This window comes from Episyrphus balteatus, chromosome X (genome assembly GCF_945859705.1).
Source record: "Episyrphus balteatus chromosome X, idEpiBalt1.1, whole genome shotgun sequence".
Taxonomy (NCBI): Eukaryota; Metazoa; Arthropoda; class Insecta; order Diptera; family Syrphidae; genus Episyrphus; species Episyrphus balteatus.
The window spans coordinates 5895554-5907165 of record NC_079138.1 but is presented as its reverse complement, the minus strand read 5'-3'; the positions used below and the strand labels follow the sequence as shown (position 1 = coordinate 5907165).

Below are 11612 nucleotides of genomic sequence, written 5' to 3'. Positions count from 1 at the left end.
TAATAATAATAATAATAATTTAAAAAATTATTCTTTTGTATGTATATATAAATGTTTTGGAGGCACTTTGGTGTAAATATATTATATGTAGATTATTTAATTATTTTTTTTTTCATGCATTTAAATTTTAAGTTAAATTTGAACTCCAATTTAATTTGAGATGTCGCTTTTCTAATTATTCAGATTCATATAATTTAATTGTTTCCTTGTTTTATTTTTATTTTTATTTTTCAGATTAAACTGGTGATCAAATTTAACACTCTTCAAACATAAGACCATTCCCATTCATTTTATAAAAAAAAAAATATGAATTTAATCACCCTTATTGCGATTTGCAACTATCAATTGATAGTTGATAAAAATTCACAAAAGTTTGTGAAAACACAGAATGATGCTTTCAGTTATTGCTTGAAATTTAATTGAAAAAAAAAAATTCCATAAATAAATTTATCAATTTTCCTATTTGGTTTTAATATTTATCAACTTTAAATTTATAGTTGACAATCCCAATACGGGTAATAGTATATAATAAAATGGTTTCGAAATTAAGTTTAAAATTTTGAGATTCAATATAAAGATTCACGAGTTTTGTTGTATATTCAATTCAAAAATGTTGCTCCATTTCTGACTTTGGCCTGGCTCTGGCTAAAACAGCTTGTAGTTCGGTTGTTCTAGCTGTTTTATACTAAAATTAAAAAACAAAAAGAAAAATTCAATTAAAATTAAAAATAAAATTACAAAAATAAAAAAAAAAATTATTTACTTACACCAGAAACGCTTTTTTGCAACATAATTTGTGATGCCAAACGTCTGCCTTCTTTTACACCAAATAATTCCTCCATTTTTTCAGCTGGCAATGCAAATAACTCCTCACCACTTAAGCGTTGTAAACGTTTAATAATTTTTTCAGAAAATTCCTTAGCTCTTAGCCATGTTTCGACTTCGGAAGGACTTGACATTTGTTCGATATAAATTTGTGGAGTTTTTAAAATATCCAAGTCGCGGCGTTCTCGCGATCGTAAGACTTGTTTAAGTTCTTCTTGCATGATATCTGTGGATGCTCCTGCAACCGGAACAGGAACAGGAGTAGCCATCGGATGTTGTTGTTGTTGGTTTTGATTTGAGGATAATGATGATGTTTGTGGTGGTCGTGTCGAGACAGCTGAACGAAAAGAGACAAGAATGAGATAGCAAAAGCATTCCTTCTTTCTTTCTTTCTTTCTTTTTTTTTTGTTTGTTTGTATGGGTTTTTAGCATAAGATTATTTTAAATTGTTTATAAAACGGAAGAATTGTGTGGTGTGAAAAAGGATTTAAACGAAATTATTAGTAGTAAAAAAAAAAAAAATGATAGAGAATGATAGAGAGAAAGGGAGGAATGATCAACATGCAAAATATTGCTCATATTCACTACTACCGGTGTTAGTATTCTTCGAATAAATTGTATTGGAATTCGATTGATTGGCAGCGATTGAGTTGATTGTTAAAGATGGCGTCGACGAAGACGATGTTGGTGATGGTACACCAACTACCGGAAATGGCGGTGGCGGAGGTGGCGGTTGTGGCGGCAATGGCACTGTAGTAACGAATTGGTATTGATGTTTGATGTTCTTCTCGTTGTTGCAATTAGAGATTTGTTTTGTTTTATTATCACTATAAATGGCAGAAGGATAGTAAACTGGTCGTTGTTGTTGTTCTAATTGGCGTGATCGATTTGCTGGTATAGCGTATCTTACGGGTGATGATGTTGTTGAATCCTTAAAACTTTCTTGTCCTTTACTCGTTAAGTTTGTTTAGTAGGAATTTAGTACAAAGAATTTGCAAAGAAAAAAAGAGAGAGAGAGAGAGAAAACAGAAAGAAAGAGAACGTATTTTTTTTTTTGAGAATATTTGTTAGTTGAATTAATAATTTTTTTTTATAAGGAAGGGTAAAAGAAAAAGAATTTAAAATGGAGGAATGAATTGCTAAAATAAGAAAAAATTAAAAAAAAAAAACAAAAATTTCTCTGCCAAAAATACACCAGCACAAAAAACTCATAACACGAAAAGCACACAAATGGAAATACTTTAAAGTGCAAAGTGAGTGGGTAAGTAATAAGTATGGTGCCATCTAGAGGCAGAAGTCATGAACATTTTATTATTTTTTTTATTTTTACTAGACCAAAATTATTTCTAATTCAAATTTTTTTTCTCGAGGCACATCGGCATGTCGCGCTTTTCAACTTCCAACTGGAAGGTGCAGGCTCATAAACTTTAAAAAAAATATTGTGGGGTCTGTTAATCATGAGTTTGAAGAACATTTTAGTGAAAAAAACCAAAGAGACCAAATTTTTAATGATCAAAAAAATCAAAAAGTTTTGATTTTAGTCGCGTGAAGTTTTTCTTATTTATTTACTGAAATAAGATGGCCTAGAACTATATGCAGTTTTGTACACTTTTAAAACTTAAATTAAAAAAAAAAAAAAAAACTGATCGGGCAAAGTGGCCTGCTTAACACTCTCCTAAAATGGCATGGTGTGCCATTTTATACTTACTTTCACATTTTTATTTTTCTTATAGTAAAAATGGTTGCTTGATATAAACCATCTATACAGACTGCAAACTAGTGTTGATGTGCAAAAAAAGGACGCGAAAAAAAGCATGCAAAACATTTGGAATTCCAAATAACAAGATTTTGAATGAATCACAGAAAGGTCTATGGAGACCACTTTATATATATTTTGCTTTTAGAGTCATGTATGTTTTGACTGTAGACTAATTTATCAGGACAAATTTGATCAGTGAAATATGAAGACATTTTGAAAATTAAATGAATACATTTCAGAACTTTTTTAACTCCCAAAGCAAAAAAATATAAGAGTTATTGATTAAACTTTGATAAGTATGAAACATTTAAATTTGAATGTTACTTTTGTACGCCACCTTTCCTTAGCATTTCGGAAGGTCTTGTTCGTTTTATTTAATCTTCTTAATGTGCAACCAAATCAGAATGATTATACTGGATCTTTATTACTTTATGTTAGAAGAAGAGGTCTTAATATTCCAGATTTACAATATCACAGCACATAAATCGTCATGAGGCATGAGTATAAGCACTAGGGTGGTCCTTATTTTAATCCTTTGCGATGCCCCTAAATCAAGTCAAAAAAAAAAAAAATATATAAAAATATCCTATTTTTTCATATTGTTATCTCTAATATCAAAAAATTTAAAACAACAAAAACTTCTGAATGAAATAGCGTCAGATAGGGTTAGGAATAAAAATTTGAAAAAAATAGGGAGTTTTTTTTCCTCGTTTGGAACCAATCTAGGGGGCCTCCCCAATTTTTTTTTTTAAGGACCACCCTAATAAGCACATTGGCAGAAAAGTCATCACAAGGTTCAATTGAAAGAAAAATTCATTTCGAGTTCCTTTATTTCAGTTATCTTCTTTTGGGGAAGAGAAACTTCTTTGTGGTTGTTGTATTTACTTTTTTTTTTTATTACTCTTGATAAAATAATCCCTGTTTTGAATTATTGTCCTTTTATGGGTTGTAGATGTGCAGTGCGAAAAGTTAATTTGAAAACATTTTTTTAATGACTGCTTAATAGGTGGTTTTAAACTATAATGTGCTTGCAAGTTGCAACAACAAACTCCAACACTAAAAGCATATTTAAAACAAAAAAAAAAAAACAACACACAAATAGCACACATTGAGCAAAAAGTGTAATAGAATGTGAAACAAACATAAACAAATGTGATGAAGATAACAAAAACCAAAAAAAAAAAAGAAAAACAAAAATACAATGAATAATAATATGTGTATAACAAAACATTTAATTTTTCCATTTCAATTTTGTTGATTGATTTTTTTTTTTAAATATAAATCCTCATTTCATACATAACTTTTAATATATATTAAAAATAAAAATAATATGTAAGTAATAATTAAAATATTTTTTATATCAATTATATGAAATTGCACAGTAATAAATTAGTACTCAGACAATTTTTATTTGTTTTTATTTTTAAATAATTAAATATATATGTATATAAAACAATATATGTTTAAGAAAACATCGATTAACAATATTAACACAATTAGTTTTATTTTTATTATGTTTTTTTTTTTAAACTGTGTTTTAATATTCTTGATTTTTTGTTTTTAAATTTTATGTTGTCAGTATAAATATTGCTTATTTTGTTTAACTATAGTTTTTGGTTACATTATGAACTAAATAATTTCTTTTTAATTGGGGTTTTATATATATATATATTTATTTCAACATTAATATATCTATTTTTTTCCATTCGAGACTATTAAGTACTAATGTCTTTATTATAATACAGAGTCACTTATAAAAAAACATTTACTTTAAAGTGATGTTCTTTTTTGAATTGAAATTATTTTGAGTGTGGCTAACCATTAAATTTTGGTCAAAAATAAAATCAAAGTCAAGTTATCTTGAAGTCTTGTTTTCAAAAGAAAAAAAAAAAAAAAAAAAATGAAAAATACTAAAAACGTCTTAGCATGGATGTAAATTAACAACAAATTACAAAATATACATGATAATTTCTTTTTTTATATTCATAACATAAAAAGACATTAATAATGATTTGTTTTTATATTACAAACAAATAAAAATAAAAATTTATAGTTTAGACAAAAAAAAAACAATAATTTATGTGTTATGTTAGAATATTTCAGTTCAAGAAGTGACACACAAAACAAAAAGCATGGATATACAAAAGTATTTCCGTGTTGTATTACAAAAAAAAAAAAAAAAATTCAATAAAATGCAAACAAAATTTTAAAAAAATAATTGCTAACAAATATTGCGTTTTTATAAAATAAAAATTAAAATAAAATTAATAAAATAATAATAAACACACACAAAAAGCGACTAATATAATTTGATTTAATATTTTACTTGTTTTTTTTTTTTTTTTTAATTTAAAAATATCGAAATTCTCCTTTCTTACCAATATGCTTGTTACGAACCCATTCAGCTGAGTTTTGAGGATGAGTTGCTCCTAATTGAGAGTTAGCTTCCTAAAATTAAATTTAAATACGTAAGTAACGTTCATTATTACGATAATAGTCAATATCTTACGGATGCATTTGATTTATAATTATGTGAATAAAATTGATTGTTAAACTCTGTTTCATTGAAACTGTTGTAAGGAGTAACAATGGTATGTGGCACATGAGCAACTTGTCCTCGACTATTTCGTGCTTTCCACCATTTTCGGCTATCATCCAAAATCTTAAAAGAAGAAAAAATAAATAAAAAAAATGTTTACCAATAATATTTATACAGTTGGTAATGCTATTTTGTAGTATTATTAAAAATCTAAAACCTTAACTTCAAAACAATTCCACATCCTTTATTTGAAAATTTGATTAAAAAAAAAAAAAAAAAAAAATCAAAAAAAAAAAAATTTAATATTAGAGCTATTTAAATGCTTTTGAATAAGAAAATTTCGTTGAAATTGAACAAGTCGGTTCTATGAAATTTAATGACTGTCAAAAAAACCCTTACAACCCTTTCACAAAATCGTAAAGTCATTTTTTAAAAAATATATTTTTTTTTTCAAAATTAGAATATTGTAAAAACCCTATTTATTTCAATGAATTTTGTCGAGCGCATTTTTAGTTACCTCTAAATATTCTCCTCGAACCACACTCAGCTCCTTATCATTATTAGCTGTCCTTGGATATGTAACAAGGACAATTTTGGCACCTGTAGCTTGCAATTCATCTAACCATGCCTCAACCATTTGATCGTCACCATGACCGCCGCCACCACCACCAATACCTGCACCTGCAACTGCACCAACGCCACTCCCACTAGCACCTGCTCGTGTGCCACTTATTTCAGCAGCCGGCCCACCAGTTCCAGATCCTAAAGTATTTGATGCCCCATTCGATCCACCACCACCGCGCGATGATGTATACATATTTTGCATGCCAGTTGTAATCGACTGCATAGCAGCACTTTGCGTTGCCGCTTGCGAATTTAAATGCGCATGAGTTCCATTGCCAATTAGACCACTCGATGGTCGATTGCTTGACGAGCCACCACTTACAGCTGGTGCCGTTACACCACCAATCCTTTCGATTGAATCAAGTGAAATGTCACTCCTTGCACTAAAGTCCTTCATATCACGTTCGCGATCCCCTCGATCTGAACGATCTCGATCCCTATCCCGATCCCGATCTCTATCCCCGCCAGCATTACCACCACCTTGACTTTGATGGTGTTGATGATGATGCGGCGGTGAATCATAATCGTAATCACCTCCCATCAGTCCCCCACTGCCATTCATTCCCAAACTGCTAGCATTACCAAAATTATGATGCGATTCGATGCTACGTTTTATATTTGTTGGTGTAACCAAATGATCTAATTCATCAATCACCACATAATCCGGCGACCATCCGTCCAGAAATACCGGATGATAGGAACCAACATCCTCTTTCCATTGATCACGCGGCACCGTCCAAGCATCGCCCAAAGATCGCCACAATTCAGTTTCTTTGCTAGTCACACAATTGATCAGTAAATTAACAGCCTCCCTCGTTAGCAATGGATTCACCACTCTTACTGGAAGTTGTGACTCGAAATACGTATCGGATGACGCCTCGACAATCAAGGCCAATGGTGTGAATAAAAAGTGCACCAATTCCGGTGCATTTGGATCATGGATATGAGCCTTCAGTTTAGCCAGCAAATTAAATGACAGCTTGAATTTAGCAAAAATATCAATGAATTCCTTTTCATGAGGCGGTCGGGTGCGTAGTGTTAGGAGGCCTTCGCCGGGATCTTTCTTCTTTGACTTTCGATTGCGTCGACGACGTTCTAATTCACGAGAAGCTGCCGCCGCATGTTGCAAGCGAGCTATGAATTTTTCGATGTCATCGAAACAGTGATTAAGCACTGTCACATCACGCTCGTATTTGTCACTTGATGTGGAGCTTGTTTCATCATTGGCACATCCTAGTTCAGAGTCAGTTTCGTGACCGCCGCCACCGCCGCCGCCACCTCCTCCTCCACCACCAGCAACACCTCCACCATTTCCACCAACAACAACGCTACCAAGTTCTCGCGACATGCCATAGTGCTCGACAGATGACTCTCCGCCACCACCACCACCACCTCCTCCTCGATTGAGGCCAGAACTTCCTCGATGCTGAATCAGGGAGGAGGATTTCATTTGTGGCGTTGCTATATTGATTGTTTCGCGATGCTGTGTAACCAGCTTCCCACTTCGCAATTGCTTAAGGTCTTCCACCAAATGAACTGCCGATACTCCTTGTGACTGACAGAAAAGAAAAACTATTAGACTGATTTTAATTGCAAAATTCTATTGGAAACTCACCTGGAAAATATGCATTTCTGACCTTGATCCTGAGCCCCCGGTTACAATAAATACCAAAATGTTATTGTACATTTCCATAGGGTCATTGCTAGTAAATGCTGTTGGCTCTTGTATCAATGAAGCTGGAAATCTTTCAATTATGTTCTAAACCAATCGGAACAAGAACAAGAATTGAGCAAAACATTAGCAACGAAAAACCCAAATTTAAAATAAAAGATATTACCCCCGTTTCATAGTCCATGATAAGCACCCACTGATAATCGAGACAAAGTTGCATTTTTTGCGACCAAATTCCTGTAGTTTTCTCGAGTTGCAGGAGTCTTCTCATTCCATCAGCTGGATAAACAATACCAGTTTCTTTGTTCACTGTAAATGTTGCCAAATGTTCTAGCAAATATATTGGTTTATCGCTTAAATCATTTTCGGGACGATCATCGCCACCGCTTCGCGATTCACGTTCATCCCCGGAATAACCTCCATTTGAGTGATAGGCCATTTTTTATATGTAAATGTTTGTTGTTATTGTTGACAGAAGAAACGTTTTCTTTTGCAAAAATTAATAAAAATTTTTTTTTTCGTTTTAATTGCGGTCTAGGCAGTATTTGAGATTCCTTTTTTTTTTGTTCATAGATATATTATCTTTTCCATTCTAAAGGCTTTGTTTAGTTTTAACATTGAAGCTGGAAAATACAAATTTAAAAGGAATTATTAAGAGAATAAGGATAAATTATGGAATGAAATTCATTATTTTGAATATTTAAAAAAAAATATATAGATATTTGGATTGTAATAATTCAGCACGCAGACCACAAAGGAACTTTATCTATCCATTAATAGAGTATCACAACAAAAACCTTACTGTTTAAGAAAGAGCCAAGTTCTGTTATGTTGAAATTATGCTGGCACAAAAAGTACTGAGATGTAAAAGTGTACCAAGTTCTAAAGTTTGGGTTCAAATTCGTATCAATAAAATTTTGATTGTTCTCTTTTAATTACCGATTTTTAAAGTTATTTCAAAAATTTCCAAGTAAACAATCAAAATTTTACTGTGCCAGCATACTTCCAACATAGGAGAACTTGGTTCTTTCTTTAACAGTAATGTTTTTGTTGTGATTTCACTACTTTTTGGAAGGTATATGGCTGTAGAATTAAAAATCTCTATAATTGATGAACAGTCAGAGAAAATGGGCGGTTACCACGCCCCTTGTCTAAAATTCTCAAATTTTAAATGTTTTCTTTAGTTTAAACTACCAGGTCTACCATTCTACCAAATTTTAAGGTTCTACGACAGTTAGAAATGCTCTATAATATTTGATGAAAATTCAGCAGAAATGGGCAGTTGCCACACCCCCTATCCAAAATTCTCAAATTTTAAATTGTGTATTTGGTATAACTTGCTAGCTTTACCATTCTACCAAGTTTCAAGATTCTACGATAATCAGAAGTGCTCTAAAAAAATTGATAAAGTTTAGTGAAAATGGGCGGACACCACGCCCCCTGGCTAAAATTCTCAAATATAAAATGTTTTCCTTTATATAAACCACCAGCTCTAATATTCTACCAAATTTGAAGATTCTACGATAATCAGAAGTGCTCTATAATATTTGATGAAAATTGAGCGGAAATGGGCGGTTGCCACGCCCCCTGAATTGAAATTCTCAAATTTTCGATTTTTTCCTTTGTATACACCACAAGACCTATCACCGTGTAAAATTTCAAGTTTTTACGATAGCTGGAAGTTCTCTATAATTTTGATGATCTGTCAGTGAGTCAATTAGGGTTTTTGTGATTTTTGAAGACCTACATCTCAGAAACTACTCATCGTAAGAAGCTGAAATTTTGTGAGGAGTTTGGTTTTGACCAGCTCAACAAATGTTTGAGTATCTTTGGTGTGGAAGTTAGAGGGGGGTCGAAAATGACCTGAGTTGTTTCCTGTAAATAAGGGTGTAGTGCCAAAGTTGCTAGAGAACTTGGCTGATAAAGAGACCTTTCTTTTGATGTCTCACTGAATTTTGAAGGAAATTTAATTAAAATGCCTTTTTTTAGTCAACGTTACCCAAGGCATCTTTTTTTTTTTTTTGAAAATCTGAATAAAAAAATAAATTTCAGAGGCGTACACCGAAAAAAAAACCAATCGTCGCTATGCTGCCAAAACGCACTAAGTCAAAAAACATAGTTTTGAGTAAATCGATTTTCAAGATTATTTCTCTTGTGAAAATTCAATGTTAACTGTTATTTGTCAGATAATCACTTTAAACACAAACTCAACATTTTGACATTAGTTTCCAAAAACTTTTTTGGTTTTTGAATAACAAAAATGATAATTATGTGAACAAAAGTAGAAAAAGCCATGACTTAGTGCCTTTTACCTGTAATGATTTGCAATTATTTGTTCGTAATGAATACTTTTCTGGCATATGAAGTTAAAGGAAACAACATTATAGCACAAAAGTAAAGACAAAATCTCAATTATACCTAGTTAAATCAGAAATTTTACAACGTAGAAGAATTAAAAACAATTAACTATTAAAAGAAGGCTTTAAAAATGGAAGCAATTTAAAATAATCTCTTCCATCTAATACATCTAGTTCTGGAAGGAAATCTTTTGTCTTACATTTTTATGGTAATGATGAAAACCAAGAATGAAAAATTTCAGGAATAACACCTTTCTTACAAATGAGGCGTTCAGAATAATAAAGGGTGAAGTCCACTTCTCTATACATAAGTCGGATTTTTAAAGGTCTTTAAAATTAAGGGTTTTGTTCTATATAAAATAATATACAAGAAAGAAATCTGTGAAACCTTAATTTCAAAAATTCCTTTAGTTCTTGAGAAAAGGCTTTTCAAAGTTCAAAATAATGCACAAATTTCAAATGGACTTAACCCATTATTACTCTGAACACCTCATAATATCAATCAGGTCTTTCTCCTAGTTGTGCTAATTTAAGAGGTTTGGTGTACCCTGTACAGTCTTGGCCATTTTTTTACCGGCAGATAATTAGGAACAGTATTTCTTCCTCTTCGAAAATTCTTAAAAACGTTCAAGTTTCGAAAATTGTGGTCAAATTCATATTAAGTTTGAAGTATTCCCGGTTTATTTTTTTCGTATCGAAAACATTTAATTTGAAGCCAGTTAAGAACGAGAATTCTAATTCATTTTAAAAAGGTTATTAAGATTCATATAGAAAATTCAAGTCGTCTTTACTCGCTGATAAACTTATAATTTGTATTAATCTATTTACATTTGACCGCTTTTTTCTTACATTTACCTCACAAGATACTTTGTAAGTCATTTTTCAAATTAAAAAATGTTGTTTTGAAGAATATGACTTAGTGCGTTTTGGCAGCATAGCGACGCAATATCAATTTAACATTTTTTAAATATCAGCCAAAAATGCTCTATAAAATGTGTTTTATGATATTTAAAATGTTAAAACAACATTTTTATTATCAGGATGATATTTAAATGTCACATTTTGGAATTTTTTTTTTTGATATTTTATTATCATTTTTTCATATCAATTTCTCATTCCAAATTATTGAAAAATATTAAATAAAAAATTCTTAATGTGTACTAATTTAAAGGCGCTTTGTGTTTTTTCGCACTAAAATTTTACTTCACATAGTTTGGGAGAAAATAACAAAACAATTATATCACCTATAATAGAAAAAATAATATCACCATTATTTTGTAAAGAATATTCCCTTTCAGTAATGTTTTGAAAAAAGAAAGAAAATTCTTAAAATAATAAAAATAATAAAAATGAAAAGAAAAGAAATAGGTTTCATTTTAATAAACTAAAACGTAAAATCTAGTCAACACTGATATTTTAATTGTCAAAGTGAAATTTTCACTATCCCACCTGAAATTAAAAAAATGTCAAAATGATATGATAAAATATCAAAAAAAAAAAAAATTACGTATACGCCATACTTTTTTTTTTAGAGGAGGGGGTCTATTATTTGATAACCGCTTTGATTATGCAAGTATAATTTAATATAATAATATTTGATTTTTCTTTCAAAAAATTAATTTATTTTTTTGGTAATATGTTTTTTTCTTTGTGTTCGAAGTGATTCATATCAAATATCTTTCCCTTATGCTTCGTTACTGTTTTACTTGCGATATAGGTACTATAGGTTTAGGATTCGTTAAAAAGATCAAACTCGAGATAACAATTTTACACGACATTACGATGATGGAGAATGCCAAAAAAGTGGGTCTGTCTGTCTGTATATACCTCAAGCTA

The 11612-nt window shown here is 30.8% G+C and overlaps 1 protein-coding gene across 2 annotated transcripts in view; it reads right to left on the bottom strand.

Annotated features, from left to right (window-relative positions):
- Window positions 1-421: 421 nt before the first annotated feature.
- LOC129920505 (epidermal growth factor receptor kinase substrate 8-like protein 2) overlaps window positions 422-11612 on the bottom strand; it is a 31909-nt gene continuing 20718 nt past the window's right edge. Inside the window, exons 2-9 of one of the 2 annotated variants that reach the window (XM_056001784.1) lie at window positions 7586-8042; window positions 7363-7506; window positions 5641-7302; window positions 5094-5246; window positions 4963-5032; window positions 1417-1773; window positions 768-1162; window positions 422-685 (exon numbers count right to left, since the gene is read on the bottom strand). In XM_056001784.1, the coding sequence (XP_055857759.1) occupies window positions 605-685; window positions 768-1162; window positions 1417-1773; window positions 4963-5032; window positions 5094-5246; window positions 5641-7302; window positions 7363-7506; window positions 7586-7858 (3135 nt within the window). In that variant the 5' untranslated portion in view covers window positions 7859-8042 and the 3' untranslated portion in view covers window positions 422-604. The remainder of the gene's footprint in view (window positions 686-767; window positions 1163-1416; window positions 1774-4962; window positions 5033-5093; window positions 5247-5640; window positions 7303-7362; window positions 7507-7585; window positions 8043-11612) is intronic. The other variant, XM_056001785.1, reaches the window with a different exon arrangement.